The 21153-nt window shown below is 32.2% G+C and overlaps 1 protein-coding gene across 2 annotated transcripts in view; it reads left to right on the top strand.

Annotated features, from left to right (window-relative positions):
• Window positions 1–970: 970 nt before the first annotated feature.
• LOC126892208 (C-type lectin 37Db-like) overlaps window positions 971–21153 on the top strand; it is a 125458-nt gene continuing 105275 nt past the window's right edge. For both annotated transcript variants that reach the window (XM_050661716.1, XM_050661715.1), the window contains exon 1: window positions 971–1073. In XM_050661716.1, the coding sequence (XP_050517673.1) occupies window positions 989–1073 (85 nt within the window). In that variant the 5' untranslated portion in view covers window positions 971–988. The remainder of the gene's footprint in view (window positions 1074–21153) is intronic.

Genomic DNA, 21153 nt, shown 5'->3' with positions numbered 1-21153 from the left:
TGTATGATCTTTCTTTCACATATTTAATTTTAAGTTATAATACAGGGTGAGTCAATACTATACTTACTTATGTTTATGCGTTTTTATTCATATCTCGAGTTTGACAAAAGCTATCAATATGCGGTTTGCGTCATTTTGTTACGAATTTAATCCAGTTCCATTATAATTTACAATAAATAGGTGTTTCCATTAACCATTTTGAAGAAAAACAAATTTTAATTTTTTCTATTCGAAAGTACCCTCTACCTATGACAATTAAAACTAAATACAATTATTTTATAGTAGATGTAAATTAACTCATCCACACTCTTTGTAATGACACTAATTTCGTTAAAATCGGTTGATCCAAACCAAAGTTATAGGTATTTATCCACAAATACTTTCCCACTCTCCCCCACCTGTTATTTGAAAAAATAAAAAAAAGTACTTGAACAGCTTTGTGTAGAATTTAGGCCTCTTTCTAGTTTACTTATTGAACACTTGGTATAATTGGGCATATTTCACAAAAAACTGGTTTTCAAATTTCTCTTCACAGGTTACGCCCCCTAGCGGTTAACACAGAAACTTGAAAGTTATTTCCTGCGATTTTTCTTGGCCACTTTTACTAAGGAATTTTTTCTCCTAAAGTTATAACATGAATAGTTTCTGATGTATAGCCGAGAGATCGGCTTATTGGACCACCCGGTACAAAAAAGAAGTTTGAGTAAACCTTTGCACAACTGTGTAAATACCAAATAAAAATCTAAAATAATAAAAAAAAATTAGAAGAATCCGTTAGTCTGGTCACGAAAAACTCGACTATGAAAATGAACATAATTTTCTATATCCCTAACTTTTGACGAGCAGTTTATTTCACAAGAAATAAAAGCACTAACATATCAGTCAATTAGCAGATTATTTATTTATAATTATTAAATTCTCTTATAAAAATAGCTTCAGAACAATATTAATTCATTTATAATTTAAACGTGTTAGACATTAGTTTAAAATGACTTCAAAAAGCTTAATTGTATTGTCTCTGTATTTAATTTTACAATCTTCGTATGGTGATGATGCTACCAAAGGAGTTCAAGGTATGTTTTTAATGTACCTACTAAATAAAAAAGCTTTACATTTTTTAGCTCAAGCTTATATTTTTCTAAAACCTTTTTTGATAGTTTATATTTTTATATCTTAAAGTAAAAAGTTGCACTCACATATTTAGCCGCTAATTGTTTATTAATTTTTTAAACAGTAAAAGCTGTTTTGTATAAACAATTTTAAAAATATCGGTGAATTGATCATTTTACCTTGAACAAAAATGTTTATCTATCCTTTTTATTATGCTGAATCCGAATCTTACGTTACAATTGGAAAATTAAAAAAAAATTGAGCACTTATGTATACCTACCTATTATATTATATTTATTATGCCTGCCTAACTTAGAACCATATGGGAAACTTTTTTATTATTCATTTTTTGAAAGAAAGTTATTCTTTACAAAATGCTCTGCACGGTTTAAAATCTAAAATAGAACCATCAGATATCAAATTTTAATTATATATGGGGTATGTCAAAAAATATGAATTTCGCTCAAAATGTACATTTTTTATATTTCATAATATCGAAAATTGTTATTATGAAAAGTTATTTAAAATGCGCTATTATGCAACTACGTCCTTTTAATAAAAAAAATTGTAATTTTTTCTTAAATTACGGATACCCAGCATAATTTTAGTACAATTATGATAATTATATTATCATAATTGTACTAAAATTATGCAACTACGTCCTTTTAATAAAAAAAATTGTAATTTTTTCTTAAATTACGGATACCCAGCATAATTTTAGTACAATTATGATAATATATACAGTGAGGACGTTTGAGTTGGAATAAATTCATTTTCTCGCGAATGGGCGACTCTGGAGATAAATCCCGAAACAGGTCGATTTTTGTTTTTAAATTGTAATTTTTTGGCATATGCTAGTGACGTCATCCAACTGGGCGTGATGACGTAATCGATGATTTTTTATGAAAATATGGATCGTGTGATAGCTCATTCGAAAAGTTATTCAATGCTATATTCAGTAATATAAACATTAACATAATTATTTATACAGGATGCCCAAAATTTTTTTTGAATTAAATTAATGGAGACAAAAAGAAGAATGTATATAATTTATTTAATTATATGACAAAACTATACGGGGATATGTTGAATTAGTTGTGTACATGACTTTCACCAACGGCCGGAAACCAGAGTTGGGGCCGAGGGTAGTTATAAGGGGTCAAAGTCGCGGATTTTATTATCTTTTTTATGACGCTCATGACCGAGATAGTGCACCAAAATTTGGGAATAAGTATGTCATGACGTACCTAAGTAAAATCTCTAGGGGCTCAACGCTGCGTGGCCGACAAAGGGGTGGGAGTAGGGGTGAATATAAAAAATATAACGGCTTTTTTGCGACGTTCGTGATTGAGATAGTGCATCAAAATTTGGGTATAAGTAGACCATGACAAAAATAATTAAAATCTCCAGAGCCGAAAACCAGACTGGGGAAGGAAGGTAGTTATAAGGGGTCAAAGTTCCGTTTTTTATTATTTTTTTTTATGACGCTCATGATCGAGATAGCTTGCCAAAATTTGGGAATAAGTAGGTCATGACGTAACTAAGTAAAATCTCCAGGAGTGAAACGCTGCGTGGTCGACAAAGAGGTGGGGCAGGGGTGAATATAAGAAAATGTAAGGGGTTTTTTGCGACGTTCGTGATTGAGATAGTGCACCAAAATTTGGAAATAAGTAGACCATGACATAACTAAGTAATATCCCTAGAAACGGAAACCAGAGTGGCGGACGAGGGTAGTTATTAGGGTAAAAATCGCGGTTTTTATTATTTTTTTTTGAGGCGCTCATGATGGAGATAGTGCACCAAAATTTGGGAGTAATTAGGTTATGACGTAACTAAGTAAAATCTTCAGGGGCGGAACGCTGCTTGGGGTACAAAGAGGTGGTAGGCAGGGGTGAGGATAAAAATATATGGGGGTTTTTTACCGTTCGTGATCGAGATAGTGCACCAAAATTTGGGAATAATTAGATCATGACATTACTAAGTAAAATCTCCAGGGGCGGAACGCTGCGTGGGGGACAAATGTTGTGCTTGGTCACAAAAAAAAAATAATACACACTGTGACTTTGACCCCTTAAAACTACCCTCATCCCCAACTCTGGTTTCCGGCTCTGGGGATTTTACTTAGCTAAGTCATGGTCTACTTATTAACAAATTTTGGTGCACTATCCCAATCTAGCACGTCGCAAAAAAAACCTTATAAAGTATGCTTTATTGTCAAAAATTTTTACCAATTTGTGGACAAAGCTTATACAAAATAAAAAAAATACAATAAAAAACAAAAAATAATAAAAAACTACAAACAAAACAAAAACAGAAACAGACACCAAGTAAATGGCGTGAGTTATACTACTTAATATAATTTTATAGTTATTAAGTACACATTAAAAAATTAAAAATTTTGCAAACAATATGTATACAACGTCAGAGCAAAAAGAAGGCGAACGAGGAAAAGGGAAAGAGAAAGTAAATCAAAAGTTCTATGCCGCTGCAAATATGTACAAAAGTACTCGAAAGTAATAATCCTGCAAGTCAATTTGCTGAATTCAAATCGTTTATAAAAAAAAGTCATTCACTGTATAAAAAGCTCTCTCCAGCAAATAAGCTTTTAAGGCCTTGCGAAAGGCGGGAAATGCTGCAATAGATTTGATGTTAGATGGCAGGTGATTGTACATTTTTCTCGAATTGTATAGTATAGAGCACTTAACCAGCTCAAACCGTGGGGTTGGCAGATAAAGATTATGCTCCACGTTCCTAAGGGGATAGTTGTGCGTGGGTCTCTCTGGACCTTCTGATGCATGTTTGCAGATTAAACAAACGGATTCAAAAACAAACAAAGAAGGAAGAGTTAATATTTTAAATTTTTTAAAGAATTCTTGGCAATGAGCTCTGCTATTGAGTCTCAGGGAGTAACGAAGAGCTCTCTTTTGTAGTTTAAAAATACGCTCAAATTGAGTCGCACAACACGTACCCCAGAATGGAAGGGCGTATCGAAGATGAGACTCAAAAAGGGCATAATAAACGGTCCTAGATGTTGACAAATTCATTTCCGTAGCAACTGATCTTAGCGCAAAACAAGCAGAACTTAATTTTTTATGTAAGGCATCAATGTGCAAGTTCCATTTTAGAGACTTATCCACAATAAGCCCTAAGAACTTCACCGATTCAACTACCTCTAGACTGTTGTTCTTAAGTACTAAAGGTTGCATCATACTGTTGTAAGGTAGGACTTTGGTTTTAGAAACGTTAAATTACAGGAGATTCGAATCGCACCACGATTTAATTGTGACTAGGTCTGTAGCTATGGTATCCTAATGGTAGCTAAGATCCATAATATCCGTGTTACTCCAAGTAATACTAGTATCATCTGCAAAGAGACATATTTTACCTTTAATGTTCAGACTAGAGATGTCATTTATGTATATCAGAAACAATATAGGGCCTAGAACTGAACCCTGAGGTACCCCACATTCTAATGGCATGCAAGAAGACGTCTTCGTGTCAACCCTTACAAACTGACTTCTTTCATTAAGATATGATTTAAGCCATTTAAGAGCCTTTCCCCTAAATCCATAGTACTGTAATTTGTCAGTCAAGATGTTATGGTTTACACAATCGAATGCTTTAGAGAAATCACAGAAAATTGTTGCTGTAGAGTGGTGGTTGTTTAGACTGGAGTAAACATGATCGAAAAGGAAGAACATAGCATCATTCGTGCATTTGTCACTCAGGAATCCAAATTGATGTGGAGTAAGCAATTTGTATTTCAACAGAAAAGATAAGATTCTTTTTTTTACCAAACTTTCAATTATCTTCGACAACGTGGGCAGGAGTGCAATAGGGCGATAATTCGAAGCAAGATCTTTATCGCCTCCTTTGTGTATAGGAATAATTATCGCTGTCTTAAGGCAGCTTGGAAAAACTCCAGTTTCGAATGACCTGTTTATTAAGGTAGTAAGATGGTTTAAAGTGCAATCAGGTAGAGCAGAAAACATTTTAAGAGTGAGGCCATCAGTCCCAGATGACGATTTATTTTTAATGTCATTTATTGTAGAGCGTAGTTCACCTAATACTATGGGTGTAAAAAAGAAACTATTTACATTCCTATGAGAAAGATATGAAATCGGATCCTGAGAAGGAGGTATAGTATTTGTTAAATTTTTTGCCACATTTACAAATTAATTGTTCAGGGTCTCAGGAGAAGTCGGGATTGTGGTGGGAGAAGAAGTCTTATCTCTCAGTTCATTTACGAGAAACCACGTTTCCTTAGCAACATTACCTTATTTAGCCAGCCTCGTATTGTAATAAATTTCCTTGGCGGCCTTTATGGCTTTATGGTAAATTTTCTTGTAAAGCCTAACGTAATCATGGAAGGATATGTATATATGGCCTTTATGGCTTTATGGTAAATTTTCTTGTAAAGCCTAACGTAATCATGGAAGGATATGTTGTCCGAGAATTTTTTTAGGTACGATAATGAGCGCATGTTCTTTGCAGATATACGTAGACCTCTAGTTGACCAGGGTTTACGATGTTTAGTTTTGATGGGCCTTAGAGGAAAGGATTCGTATGCCAGACCAGACAATAACTTTATGAATCTAGAAAACTCGATGTCGACATCAACAGAGCGGAAGTCCCAGTCAGTTGTTTGACATAGGTGTTTAAATGTTAGAAAATTTTGTTCTCCAAAGACACGGAACAATTTTCGTTGCGTGTTTTTAATATTATTTTTTGATTTTAACCAAAATGTAGTCAATACTGCTTCATGATCAGAGAAACCTGAGTTGAAAACAGTACAGTCAGTAGAATTTGGAGTTCTTGAGCAGCACACACACACTGGAGTAGTCAATATTTAGATCGCCACATAGAATTAATTTACTTTTTGAAGGAATAGATTCTAGCAAGCTAAGTAGTTGTTGTAAGAAAATCTGCACATCCGCATCGGGAGTTCTATAAATACAAATAATATAGATGTCAGAAGTTTACTGATAAATTATGGAGAATTCAAAAACTTTTTTAATTAATAAATTATCAAATTTGGTCACTGCTGAAAAGTCATTTTGTGTAGACATAATCAAAGTACCCCCATGAGATAATCTACTCCTGTTAAATCTGGATATAATAGTGTAATTTTTAATAAACACAGGTTCATCAACATTTAACCAATGTTCAGTTATGGCAACAATCTCAGGAAAATTTAGCTCTTGTAGTAATAGAAGTAATTCATCAGTTTTGTGTCTTAAGGACTGAATGTTAATAAGAAATAAACTTATATTTTTTATATTCACACCTACCCCCACCCCTTTATCGGCCACGCAGCGTTCCACCCCTGGAGATTGTACTTAGTTACCTCATGACCTACTTATTCCCAAATTTTGGTGCACTATCTCGATCATGAGCGTCACAAAAAAAATAATAAAAACGGCGATTTTGACCCCTTATAACTACCCTCATGCCCAACTCTGGTTTCCAACTCTGAGGATTTTACTTAGTTATGTCTTGGTCTACTTATTCCCAAATTTTGGTGCACTCTGTCAATCACGAACGTCGCAAAAAACCCCTTATATTTTTTGTATTCACCCCTGCCCCACCCCTTTGTCGGCCACGCAGAGTGCCACCCCTGGAGATTTTACTTAGTTACGTCATGACCTCCTTATTCTCAAATTTTGGTGCACTCTCTCGATCAAGAGCGTCACAAAAAAAATAATAAAAACGGCGACTTTGACCCCTTACAACTACCCTCATCCCCAACTCTAGTTTCCGGCTCTGGGGATTTTACTTAGTAATGTCATGATCTACTTGTTCCCAAATTTTGGTCTACTATCTCAATCAAGAACGTCGCAAAAAACCCTTTATATTTTTTATATTCACCCCTACCCATACCTCTTTGTCGGCCACACAGCGTTCCGCCCCTAGAGATTTTACTTAGTTACGTCATGACCTACTTATTTCCAAATTTTGGTGCACTATCTCGATCATAAGCGTCATAAAAAAAATTATAAAATCCGCGACTTTGACCCCTTATAACTACCCTCGGCCCCAACTCTGGTTTCCGGCTGTTGGTGAAAGTCATGTACACACTAATTCAACATATCCCCGTATAGTTTTTCCATATTACTTATCACAGACAAAATCCGCTTCTATCTCTTCGACTATAAGACAGAAAATATTTAAAATAGGGCAATTCTGCGTATGCCAAATTAAAGTAGAAAAATGGTACTATCAAAATAGACAAGGCGAAAACGGCGGGTTCGTTGGAAAAAATATTCCCATGAGATTTTTTTTGCATAATCACATTCGTGAAACACCCCAGAATAAGGTTCAAGAAGTCGCCCACGCGAAAAGTGGTCCAATTTTTTTAACAATTTTTTTTAATAAAATTGTAAAAATCAATATTTTTGGCTCGGAGAATTTTTTTTAGATTTTTCGGACCGTTTCGGACAGAAAAGGTCTGTCATAATTTTTCTCTAAAGTTAATCGTTTTCGAGTTATAAGCAATTTAAAATTTGAAAAACGCGAAAATGGCCATTTTAAAGACTTAACTCGGTTAAAAATGATTATTATGAAAGTCAGACAAAGTGACTAAATCAAATTTAAAGCCCCTCTGCATGATCCTGAAGAAATTTGTGTCATTAATTTATTACTAAGCTGTTATTTTTAATTATTAATAATGAGTGGTAAGGTCGTATTGACGCGGCTGTAAATTTGAGTGCGAGTGAGATGCGCCATTGGACTGCCTGAATGACATCTCTTTCGCACTCATCATGGACGGCCGCCTAATACGTGCATGGCGCTCATTATTTTTACTTAAAAATAATAGCTTAGTAATCAAATAATGACAAAAATTTCTTCAGGATCTTGTAGGGGAACTTTAAACTTTGATTTAGTTACTCTCTGACTTTCATAGTAATTTTTTTTAACCGAGTTATTAAGCCTTGAAAATCGCCATTTTTCGTTTTTTTCAATTTTAAAATGGTTTTACCTCGACAATGATTAACTTTAGAAAAAAATTATAAGAGACTTTTTTATCCAGAATGGTCAAAAAAACCTAAAAAAAATTGTTCCGGGCAAAAATATTGATTTTAGCAATTTGATAAAAAAATTGTTAAAAAAAATTTGGACCACTTTTCGCGTCAGCGACTTCTTGAATCTTATTCTGGAATGTTTCACGAATGTGATTCTGCAAAAAAAATCTCATGGGAATATTTTCTCCAACGAACCCGCCGTTTTCGCCTTGTCTAAAATGTATTAAAAAAAGTAAAAAACTTATCCAATATATTCAAAGATCCTAATGCCAAATTTTTGAAATTTTGTAGTTTATAAACGTTTAGAATAACTAAAAATATTGTCCGTAGAAAAATCTTTTTTCTACGGAAACACCTATTTTTACACGAATTTTCAAATAAAAATTTTTGACTATATTAATAAATTTTTTAATCTTTTTTTAATCCATTTTGATACTATCACTCTTCTACTTTGATTGGGCATAGGTGCGCAGAATTGCCCTATATTCATTATTTTCTGTCTTATGTTATTGCAAAACAAAGGTCTCTGGGATAAAGAAATGGAATAACTTTTAAACTAATTAATCGATCGGTCTCAAACTTTAAGGGTTTGTTAAGTACCAAAATACCCAACTTTGGGTGAAACAGTGCCGGATTTACCACTAGGCCGACTAGGCCGCGGCCTAGGGCCGCAAGCAAAAGGGGGCCGCAGCGTTTTGTAAAAAAACTTTTTTGGTAAAGGAATGTGTAAAAAAGCCGTGTCCGAATATGGACACGGCTTTGCGCATTCTACTATGCATAAAGACATCTAATGCATCTGGAGAAAGATATTCAGCGTGTTGAAAAGAATCAAAAATTGACGAAGATTCTAGATTGTCTAGTTTAGTTAGTTTTGTTTCAAATGCTAAGAGCTTTTCAAGCCTTAGACTTTAAGGCCATCGGTACATAATACGCAAATATTTTACGGCTATCCCTATTTTTACGGCTATTCTATCTTTACACGGCAAATTACGTGTAGTAAAATTTTCACTGGTACGGATATGTAAATATTACTACTTGACAATGTCATCATTAACTTTAAAGAGATGGCTTTTGAATATTCTTGAATAACTGTTAATTGTATAATTGCAAATTATTAATTCAGTTAATAAATATGAATATTTTTTCACTAATTATGCATTCAGTGATAGTAATAATTTATATACTGTACAACAAAAACTAATACTCAATCGAGAAAAGAGAAAGAGTGTTAAAGTGATTTTTAATAATATATTGTTACTATGGAACGCTTACAATTTTGAACATCTTTAACAAAAAAATACTTTGATCACAGAATATATCCTGGTCAATTCTCTTCTTGGATCGTCCATAAATAACAAACAATTCACTTTTTATTAAGTTCACGTCTTAAATCAATTATTTATCAAATACACTATCAACATTATTTAATCAACTCAAAATATTCCCGATGCTATGTCAAATATTTAAAATTGTCACAGTCTTGTCATCATATTATATTTGACCCGGAGCGTTGTATGACAAAGATAGCGAATGTTCGATTTGGAAAATATCACCACGGACATGGAGTCAATTTTTTTCAATTCCTGAAAAAACTAATAAATATTTTTAAAAAATTTAAACGCAGAATGAAAAACTAAATTATTATCGAGGGCCGAAAGTCCCTTAGAATAAATAAAAAGTTTCTTTGAACGAGATATTTGAAATTAAAAATTACACTACATTTTCTCTTAGTTTTTCACCCCTCTAACATATTAAAATAAACATTACAGAAGTTTTCAAGGACTTTCGGCCCTCGGTAAGAACGTAATCTTTCATTCTGCGTTTAAATTTTTTAAAAATACTTTGTGTAAATAAACAATGTTATTAGTTTCCTCAGGATTTGAAAAAATGAATCCCATTTAAATAGCAATAGAGCCGAAACTACGTGCCCATCCCCTAAAAAAAAAGCTAGAAAATTGAGTGATTAGAGTTTAGATATTATGAGATTTATTATGAGTATGGAGTGAAGCGAGTGTCAATGTTGATCACTAATCCAACTTTATCCAAATTAAGAATATGACATTGTTCAATGACGCTTTTCAGTATAAGAGAATAATGTGACAAGTTAACGATCTAAAAGTTTATTTGTGGTATTCTTAATATTTTTATTTTTCAGTACCGTAGCGTAGCCTTTTACTGTTATACAGTTCATATTATTTTGCTTGTTCTTTTACTTATAAAGTCTTTTCAACCCGGCTTTTTTTAGTCTTTTGCTGTCACCTGTATCTACTTTTTCCCCGGATGAAACAAATGCTATTTAATTTTAACAATTAAGGACAGAGGCGCAAAATGTCGCCTGTCAAAATGTTTAATGTGATTTACCAATATACTTTTTGTAGTACCAATGTTGTATCAATTTTAAAAAGTAAAATATTTTATTAATATTATGTGCTTTACGCTTTAATTAGATAATCGTGAAGTTATCGGGGGCCGCTCGGTGTAATTTGGCCTAGGGCCGCAAGTACCCTAAATCCAGCACTGCGGTAAAACACTAAAATTTTAAGTTAAATTTAGTAAAAATTATTAACAAATATCGATTTTCATTTATTTTGCAATTTGCGAAGCACAAAATTTACTTTTTAACATTAAAAAATCAGCATTTTGAAGCTGTTTCAATGTTCTAAAAAATCAAATTTTGTAATTTTATGTCAACTATTTAGCTTGTATCAAATTGTAAATAATTAAAAAACGGACGCGAACTCTAGGCAGGAAACAGGTAGGTTTTCTTCCTATAGGTCTACAATAACTAAAAAAGTAGTCAGCTACCTGGATATTTGAGTGTCCTGAGAAAATTCTTATTTCTCTGGACTATTGTTTCTGGATGATATTACAAATGAAACAAATTAAATAACAATTCCTTCAAATCTAATACACATTTAGTTTGTTAACAAAGATTGCACACACAACTATTAACATCGATAATAACTTTCTAAATAATTATGTGGAAAACTTCGATACTGAAAATTGTAATTGTTTTTCAATGATTGAGGAATTTATGAATAGGTACCTATTAGTGGAATAATACCAAGATCTTGGCCGATATCAATATTTTACTAGACTTGACTTTTTGGATTTACTCAGATAGAAATGGAAAATGAGTCAATTCCCAAGACAGCTTTAATGTTGAAAATGGTCATTTGCTGTTAAAAACACATCTGCGACGTTTCAAATAGTATAGACAAGGCGGAAACGGCGGGTTCGTTGGGAAAAATATTCCCATGAGATATTTTTGCATAATCACATTCGTGAGACATCCCAGAATAAGGTTCAAGAAGTCGCCCACGTGAAAAGTGGGCCAATTTTTTTTAACAATTTTTTTTAATCAAACTGCAAAAATCAATATTTTTGGCCCGGACTAATTATTATTAGGTTTTTGGACCATTCTGGACAAAAAAGGTTTCTTATAATTTTTCTCTAAAGTTGATCTTTTTCGAGTTATAAGCAATTTAAAATTTGAAAAACGCGAAAATAGCCATTTTTAAGACTTAATAACTCGGTTAAAAATTCTTATTATGAAAGTCAGAAAGTTACTAAATCAAAGTTTAAAGTCGTCGCTACATGATCCTGAAGAAATCTGTGTCATTAATTTACTACTAAGCTGTTATTTTTAATTAATAACAATGAGCAGTTAGATCGTATTGACTCGGCTGTAAATGTGAGTGCGAGTAAGATGCACAATTGGACTGCTAAAATGGCTTCTCTCTCGCACTCAGCATTTACAGCAGCCGCACACGTGCACGGCGCTTATTATTATGACTTAAAAATAACAGCTTAGTAATAAAATAATAACAAAAATTTCTTCAGGATCTTGTAGGGGGGGCTTTAAACTTTGATTTAATCATATATGGACTTTCATAATAATATATATAATATTCATAATAATTATAAGTCGAAAACGATCAACTTTAGAGAAAAATTATAAGAAACCTTTTTTGTCCAGAATGGTCCAAAAAATTAAAGAAAAAATTGTTCGGGCCAAAAATATTGATTCTGGAAATTTGATTAAAAAAAATGTTAAAAAAAATTGGCCCACTTTTCACGTGGGCGACTTCTTGAACCTTATTCTGGGATGTCTCACGAATGTGATTATGCAAAAAAATCTCATGGGAATATTTTTCCCTTCGAACCCGCCGTTTTCGCCTTGTCTAGTAATAGATAACGTACTCAAAGATATTTTAAATCAAATTTGTTTTTTCTATCTGGTGACAATAATATTCTCTACTTCCTTCCAAAAATACATTAATAACATAAATAGTCCAGAGAAATAAGGATTTTCTCGGGACACTAAAAAATCCAGGTAGCTGACCACTTTTTTAGTTATTGTAGACCTATAGGAAGCAAACCTACCTGTTTTTGCCTAGAGTTTGCGTCCCTTTTTTCATTTTTAACAATTAAGTGCTAAAATCACGATTTTTTCGATTTTTTTGCACCCCATTCAAAAGCTAAATAGTTGACATAAAATTACAAAATTTATTTTTTTAGAACATTGAAAAACCTTCAAAATGCCGATTTTTGAATGTTAAAAAGTTAATTTGTTGCTACGCAAATTGCAAAATAAGTGAAAATCGTTATTTGTTCATAACTTTTACTAAAACTACCTAAGAGCCTGGGTGTTTCACTCAAAGTTGGGTATAGGGGACAAACCCTCAAAATTTGAGACCAATCCATTAATTAGTTTAAGAGTTATTCTATTTGTTTATCCCAGAGATCTTTATTTTGCAATAACATAAGACAGAAAATATTGAAGGTAGGGCAATTCTGAGTATGCCAAATGAAAGTAGAAGAGTCATAGTATCAAAATTTATTAAAAACAATATTTTTATATATTCGAGAGACTAGTATTTTTACACAAATTTTCAAATAAAAAATTTAGCCTGCGTTCATTTGGGACAAAGTTAGCCATGTTTTTTAATTCACAGCTAATTTGTTTATAATAATTAAGGAATCTTATTAATGCCATGTTAAAGACTGGGATTTGTATTTTTTCTTAAAAAATTTTCACAAACATTTTACCTTCACAGCACCCTCTACGATTTTTAAAAAATGTAGTTCAAACGATTACCAGGGAAACCTACAAATCCACCGAGTTAAAATACCGAAAAAGCAATTTCAAACTATGTAATACAATTTTCTGTATTTCGGAATCAACTCAATGGATTTTGATCTTTCTTTTTTAATTTGCATGTAATTCCTACGTACATTACAAATATGCAATTTGTTTATAAATTTATTAATTAATAAACAGTCTAATTTGTTTAAACAATTCTTAAAAACTATTTTTTTACAAAAATCAATTTTTTTAATCATAGTATCATTACTGATCATAGAAAAAGTTAAAGTACACTTTAATAAATAAATTAATTTTATTAGACAATAAGTTATTGAAGATAATTTATTTATTAAAGTGTACCTTAACTTTTTATATGATTAATAATGATAATATGATTAAAATCATGGATTTTTGGGAAAAATTATTTTTTCTAAAACTGTTTAAACAAATTAGACTCTATACTAATTAATAAATGTCTAGACAAATTGCATATTTGTAATATACAGAAAAATTATATACAAATTAAAAAAAAGAAAATCAAAATATATTCAGTAGATCCCGAGATATAGAAATTGATAGTAGTTTTAAGTTGCCTTTTTTAGTTTTTGAACTCATGCATTTGTCGACTCCCAGCTCCCCCTTCAGTTACCACGACTAGTGACCAATTGAAATACACTTTTAAAAATTCGTGTAAAATACCAGCTTTCCTAATTAGTCCGTTCTTTAACGGTAAAATATTGCAAAATCTCTAAATTTTAAAGAACCGCTTGGATTGACATGAAATTTGGCATACACATAGCTAACAAGTCAAAGAAAAAAAGTGATATTGTGGCGATATGTGCTTTTGCCCTGGGGGTGGTTTACACCCCCTCTTGGGGGTGAAAAAATATTCGTCCAAAGAATGTCAGAAAATGGATAAACTGGCTAATTTTAAGTAACTTTTGTTCTATAGAGTTTTTTCACTAAATCAATACTTTTCGAGTTATTTGGCAGTGAATATGTTCATTTTTTCAACAAAATAACCACGCTTTTAGACGGTTTTTCGCAAAAAACTCAAATAGTAAGTATTTTGTCGAAAAAACTTTCGTAGCAAAAATATAGTCTGTAAAATTTTTAAAAAAATGGTGTATATATCACGTCTCTACACCTAGTAGAAGCAGAGTTATAGCTAATAAAAAATAGGTTCATATTCGTCAAATTTCAAATGGAATACTTTAACGTGAAATAACCAAAAATGAAGCACATTTCGGGGAAAACTCATTACAACTTATTTAAAGTGTTTAAAAAAGCTTTATTTTTGTTTTATAAAAAAAATTTCTAGCATCAAAATTAAACAAGTTACGCTCAAAATAAAGTTAGTCCCTTTTGGTTTTGGTAAAAAAATCGAGAAAATCACCCCCTAATTAGTATCTTAAATGAACTTAATCGTTACGACTTCACAAGTTTCTTGACTTGTGTATATATTGTTTACATGATCTGTAAGTTTCATCGGTTCAAAGTCCTTATTATTGAAAGGGCTGTAGTTAAAAGGGGTTGAACGAGTCACTGATCACGAATGTATGCAAATTTAGAAACACCAAATCTTAATCAATTTTTGTCTAACAGAAAAACAAAAAAATACATGATATTCAGAAAAGCAAATCTGACTTTTTTTTGTTTTTCGAGATTTTTGGTATCTCTAACAATTTTTAAGTTATTTTGAAAAAAAACATATTTTTCAAAATATAAATTTTTAAAAATTTTACTTTGAAACCAAATTCTTTCAAAAATAAGCATTTTGAATCGATGAAACTTACAGATCATATAAACACAACATAAGTAAAATAATTTGTGGAGCGGCAACGATTAATTTCATTTAAGTTGCTAATTAGAGGGTGGTCTTCCCGATTTTTTTTTTGAAAAAACAAAAGGGACCAATTTTATTTTGAGCGTAACTTGCTTAAATTTAATGCTAGAAACTTTTTGTAAAATCAAATATAAAGCTTTTTTTAAGCACTATAAAAAAGTTATAATGGGTTTTCCCCAAAAAGTGCTTAATTTTTTGGATATTGCACGTCGAAGTGTTCTATTTGAAATTTGGTGAATATGAATCTATATTTCATTGGCTATAACTCCGGTTCTACGAGATCCAGAGACCTATCGCTTACACTATTTTTTTTATTTTTTTATAAGCTATATTTTTGCTAAGAACATTTTTTTTCGACAAAATACTTACTTTTTGAGTTATTTGCGAAAAAGCGTCTAAAAATGTGGTTATTTTGTTGAAAAATGAACATATCCACTCGCAAATAACTCGAAAAGTGTTGACTTGGCGAAAAACCTCTATAGAACAAAAGTTACTTAAAATTAGTCAGTTTATCCATTTCCGGATTTGTTTTGGACATATATTTTTTCACCCCCAATAGGGGGTGAAAGTCACCCCCAGGGCAAAAGCACACATCGGCACAATATCACTTTTTTTCTTTGACATGTAAGCTATACGTATGCCAAATTTCATGTCAATCCAAGCGGTTCTTTAAAATTTAGAGCAAAAACCGTGAAAGAATGGACTAAATATGTAAATAATTTTTTCTACGGACAATATTTTTAAAGTTATTCTAAATGTTTTTATAAATAACTCAATAAAAATTTTTATTGAGTTTTCCCCGAAAAGTGCTTTATTTTGGTTATTTTACGTTGAAATATTCGATTTGGAATTCTACGAATAAGAACAATTTCTCATGAGCTTTAACTTTGCTTTTACTGTGTCGATTGACTTCATGAATAGACCATTTTTGTATACCGTCCACAGTATACCGTCCACAGTATACCGTCCTTTTTGGAAGATGATTAGAAAAGTCTTAAAGATGGCTTCGTTTGAGCGAGTCTATCACTTTCTGAAAAATTTTAGAGTGCAGGTTAGACGCGTTTCAGCGTCCCGCTTCATTAACATATTTACGTTGTGGGACTAACGAAACGCGGCTGTAAATTTATCGGACAAGAGATCGACAATCTTTAATAATTAAATATGTGTAAGTACTTTAAGTACTTTAAGTGAAAACCTCAATACAAGGATGCTAAAATGCAGAAATGCAGGAACTATAGATGAAAGTCTAACCATCATACAAGAAACAGTGAGAGAAATAAAAGAACAACATCTGAAGAAAGATACAGAGAAACGGAAATCATGGATGACCGATGAAATACTCGAGTTTATGGATCAGAGAAAAAAGAACAAATCTCAAAGAATATAAAAAAATACATACCATTGTCAGAAGAAAGATAAGAGAAGCAAAAGAGAAACAAAAAACAGAACAATGTCAAGAAATAGAGGAGTATCAGAGTCGATATGACAATTTCAATGTCCATCGAAAGGTGAAGGAAATAGCTGGACAGTTCCGAAAACGCAGTAGCGGAAAAATAACAGATGATGAAGGCAATCTTGCCATAACCAAAGAAGATAAAAAGAAAGTATGGGAAGAATACTTGGGAAAACTTTTCCACGACCTTAGAACAGGAAAAAAACCCACCATTGAAGATAATTCAGGTCCCGAAATCCTACCCGAAGAAGTAACCACAGCCATCAGACAAATGAAGGATGGAAAGGCACCGGGACTTGACGAAATACCTGCAGAACTGCTAAAGCTATTAGATGGAGCACAAATAAAAATAATAACTGAAATATACAGTATGTCCCTGTAAGTTGTAATCCATATGGAAAACTTTTTTATTATTAATTTTACGAAAAAAAATCATTCTTCATAAAAAGCTCTGCATGGTCCAAAACCTAAGATTTAACCATCAAATATCAAATTTTTTTGAATATTATACGAGGTATGTCAAAAAGTTTGAATTTCACTCAAGAGTAAAGTAGCTTTATTTTTCACAATATTGAAAATTGCTATTATGAAATGTTGTTTGTTATTAAAAACTATATTCTAATATGCAATTACATCCTTCTAATTGAATAAAAAATGTTTTTTTAAAATTATGGATAACTAACATTATTTTCAGTTATTTCAATTCTGATAACTCTTTTATTATTAATTTTACGAAAAAACGTGATTCTTAATAAAAAGTTCTGGCTGGTCTAAAACCTAAAATACAACCATCTTATATCAAATTTTATCAATTTTATAGGGGGTATGTCAAAAAAGATAAATTTAGATCAAAAGTAAAGTACCTTTATAGTTCAGAATATTTCAATTAGAAGGATGTAATTACATACTGAAACATAGTTTTTAATTTTAAATAACTTTTCATAATAACAATTTTCGATATTGTGAAAAATAAACGTATTTTACTCTTGAGCGAATTCATATTTTTTGACATACCTCGTATAAAATTGATAAAATTTGACATAAGATGATTGTATTTTAGGTTTTAGACCATGCAGAACTTTTTATTAAGAATCACTTTTTTCGTAAAATTAATAATAAAAGAGTTATCTGAATTGAAATAACTGGAAATAATGTGTTATCCATAATTTATCAAATTTTTTTTTCAATTAGAAGGATGTAATTGCATACTAGAATATAGTTTTTAATTCCAAACAACTTTTCCTAATAGGAAATTTCAATATTGTGAAAAATAAAGCTACTTTACTCTTGAGTGAAATTCAAACTTTTTGACATACCTCGTATAATATTCAAAAAATTTAATATTTTATGGTTAAATCTTAGGTTTTGGACCATGCAGAGCTTTTTATGAAGAATAACTTTTTTTCGTAAAATTAATAATAAAAAAGTTTTCCATATGGATACAACTTACAGGGACATACTGTATAATGACATATACAAGGCTGGAAAAATACCAGCGGAGTGGCTCAAATCTGAGTTTGTACCGTTGCCCAAAAAACCAGGAGCAAAAGTTTGTGAAGACTATAGGACCATAAGCCTAATGAGCCATCTTCTTAAGCTGTTTTTAAAAGTCATCCATAATAGAATTTACCGAAAATGCGAAGAACAAATTGCGCCCAATCAGTTTGGATTGTGAACGCCGTTGGTACGAGGGAGGCTTTATTTAGTGTGCAGGTGTTATTTCAGAAATGTAGAGATGTCAGCTGTGATGTTTTTGCATGCCTGATTGACTACAAAAAGGCTTTCGATAGAGTCCGACATGAACAAATGATGGAAGTGCTGAAGAGGACAGGATTGACGGAAGAGACCTGAAAATAATAGCTAACCTGTATTGGAATCAATCAGCTCAATCAGCAATAGATGGAGAATATACAGATCAGGTCAAAATCTTAAGGGGAGTGAGACAGGGATGCTTTATTTCACCGCTGATATTCAATCTGTACTCAGAGCACATTTTTAAAGAGGCTCTAAAAGATATTGATGAAGGCATCTCAATAAATGGAGTCAAGCTTAGTAACCTGCGATATGCAGATGATACAATAGTGTTTTCTAATACCATAGAAGGGCTGCAAAACTTAATGAATAAAATAACTGAAACCAGCAGAATATATGGACTAGATATAAACACCAGCAAAACCAAGTTAATGATCATCAGCAAGCAAAACATAACTGGAGTAAATCTGTATGTGAACCAAATAAGAATTGAACGTGTCTTACAATACAACTATTTGGGCACTATAATCAATGAGTCGTGGGAGAATACTCAAGAGATTAAATGTCGCATCGGAAAGACAAAGAGTGCATTCTTGACTAAGAGCTCTGTGTTCAAGAGCCATGACATCACTCTAAAAACAAAAATAGGGCTCCTTAAATGTTACGTGTACTCAGTGCTTTTATAGGGAGTAGAAACGTGGACCTTGAAGGCGAAAATTTTATCGAAACTTCAAGCTTTTGAGCTATGGTTGTACAGAAGGATCCTGAAGATACCATGGACAGACAAAGTCACCAATGAAGAAGTACTACGGAGGATGAACACAACCGCAGATTTAGTCAACATCGTGAAGGGCCGTAAGCTGCAGTACTTAGGGCATATAATGAGAAATCAAGGCAGATACGAGCTACTCCAGTGCATTTTACAAGGTAAAATTGAAGGAAAAAGGGCCCCAGGACGAAGAAGAATATCCTGGCTTGCTAACCTGAGAACATGGTATAGAAAGGCCTCAACACAACTATTCCGTATAGCAACTAACAAAGTCATCATAGCCAGAATGGCTATGATGACTTTGTTATCATCATCATAGAGTGATATCTTGCGGGTGTCGGACTTTAAGATTTTGTGATTACAAAACCCTTACTTTTCAATTTAAAGTACTTATATTTAAATAATAAAGATTGTCAATATCTTGTCCGACAAGTTTACAGCCGCGTTTCCTAGTCCGACAAAGTAAATATGTTAATATCGCAGGACGCGGGAACGCATCCAACATGCACACTGAAATTTTTCAGAAAGTTTTAGACTCGCTCAAACGAAGCAGTTAAAACCATTTTTAAGACTTTTGTAATCATCTTCCAAAACCGACGATATATTGGACTATTGCTTGTAATTAGTAAATTTAACCGTTTTCGGACTTATTTTAAACATATGTTTTTCACTCCCCGAAGTGGAGGGTAATCCATATTTATTGGTATAGATAGAATAAAAAAGAACAAATATTAATAAATGATTACAATATTTCATAGTATTATTGATGAGAGGAACAACTTTCTTCGTGTACTACTATCAGCGAATATATCTACACTTTTATTAATACAAATCTATCTCATGGACAACTTTATTTTCAATACTACACCGCTTAAAAAACGTTGCGTATGTACTTATGCCTATAATAATATAAAAATTACACATTTTTACATATCTTAGACGACAAGATGGAGCCCCTAACATATTGGGGAACCCCGCAAGCTTCAAGACTCAAACATATAATCCATCTTCTGTATAATAGAGAAGTTTCTGTAGAATAGATGGACAACTTACAGAATCTATAGACATAGGCAACGGAATAAGGCAGGGGACTCATTGAGCCCAATTCTCTTTAATTTAATCATGAATGAAATCGCCAACAGCATCAACAAAGGAAGAGGATACAGAGTGGGAAACACAGAAGTAAAAATACTCTGTTATGAAGACGACGGAATATTGATAGCCCATGCTACGGGGGCCCGTGTAACGCCTCTGGAAACTACTACCGATAATTGTATCGAAATGCTAAATGTCAAGAGAACACCCATTTCTAAATTTAGAAATATTGTTCTGAAATTCGGCAAATTGCAATTCTCAAATCTTTCAATGTTCACGTACAAAGCAATATAGTTTATTGCCGTTACCATAAAAATTCGTGAGACCGGAAACGATTAAGTTTATAGATATGGATATGAGATGATTCACTTGCCGAACATGCCTATTTAGAAATTTACGTTCTTAAATTTAAACACGTAACGTAAAAATAATATACGAATAACAGTTTTGTCAGACGACAAGATGAGGCCCCAGATCGATTGGGCCCCCCCGCAAGCTTCATGACAGCGATTTATTCCCAAGACAGCGAAAGAAAAAATCAAATTATTTCTAGGACGCATGGGATATTACAGAAGATTCATAGAAAATTTTGCCGAATTGACTAAACCTTTAACATCATGTTAAAAAAAAGAGTTCATAGAAAGGTTTTAACTAAGGTAATAACTATAACTAAGAAAAAAAAACTATTTTTAAGAAAATATAGTCTAATGCTAGTGTAATAGCTGTTTCCGTTAGCATGTGATAGCCATTGTAGTTTAATCACATCAGATATGAAAGATTTCCATATTTGAAAGTGTTTTCACACTAGATCTGATTTTTCAATTTTTTAATATGCTATATTTCTACAATTACTCTTCTTTGAGGCATTTATGGCCTGTAAGACGAAGTTCTGATGATGGCATCTACTATTGCCTGAAGTATTTGATGGGTGAGAAAAAAAAACATTTTATTTCAAAATTAAAAAAAATTACTTTAAACCAAATTTTTTGAAAAAATAATCCCTTTGAACCGATGAAA

Source organism: Diabrotica virgifera, chromosome 9 (genome assembly GCF_917563875.1).
Source record: "Diabrotica virgifera virgifera chromosome 9, PGI_DIABVI_V3a".
NCBI lineage: Eukaryota > Metazoa > Arthropoda > Insecta > Coleoptera > Chrysomelidae > Diabrotica > Diabrotica virgifera.
This window is presented reverse-complemented; position numbering and strand designations above follow the sequence as displayed.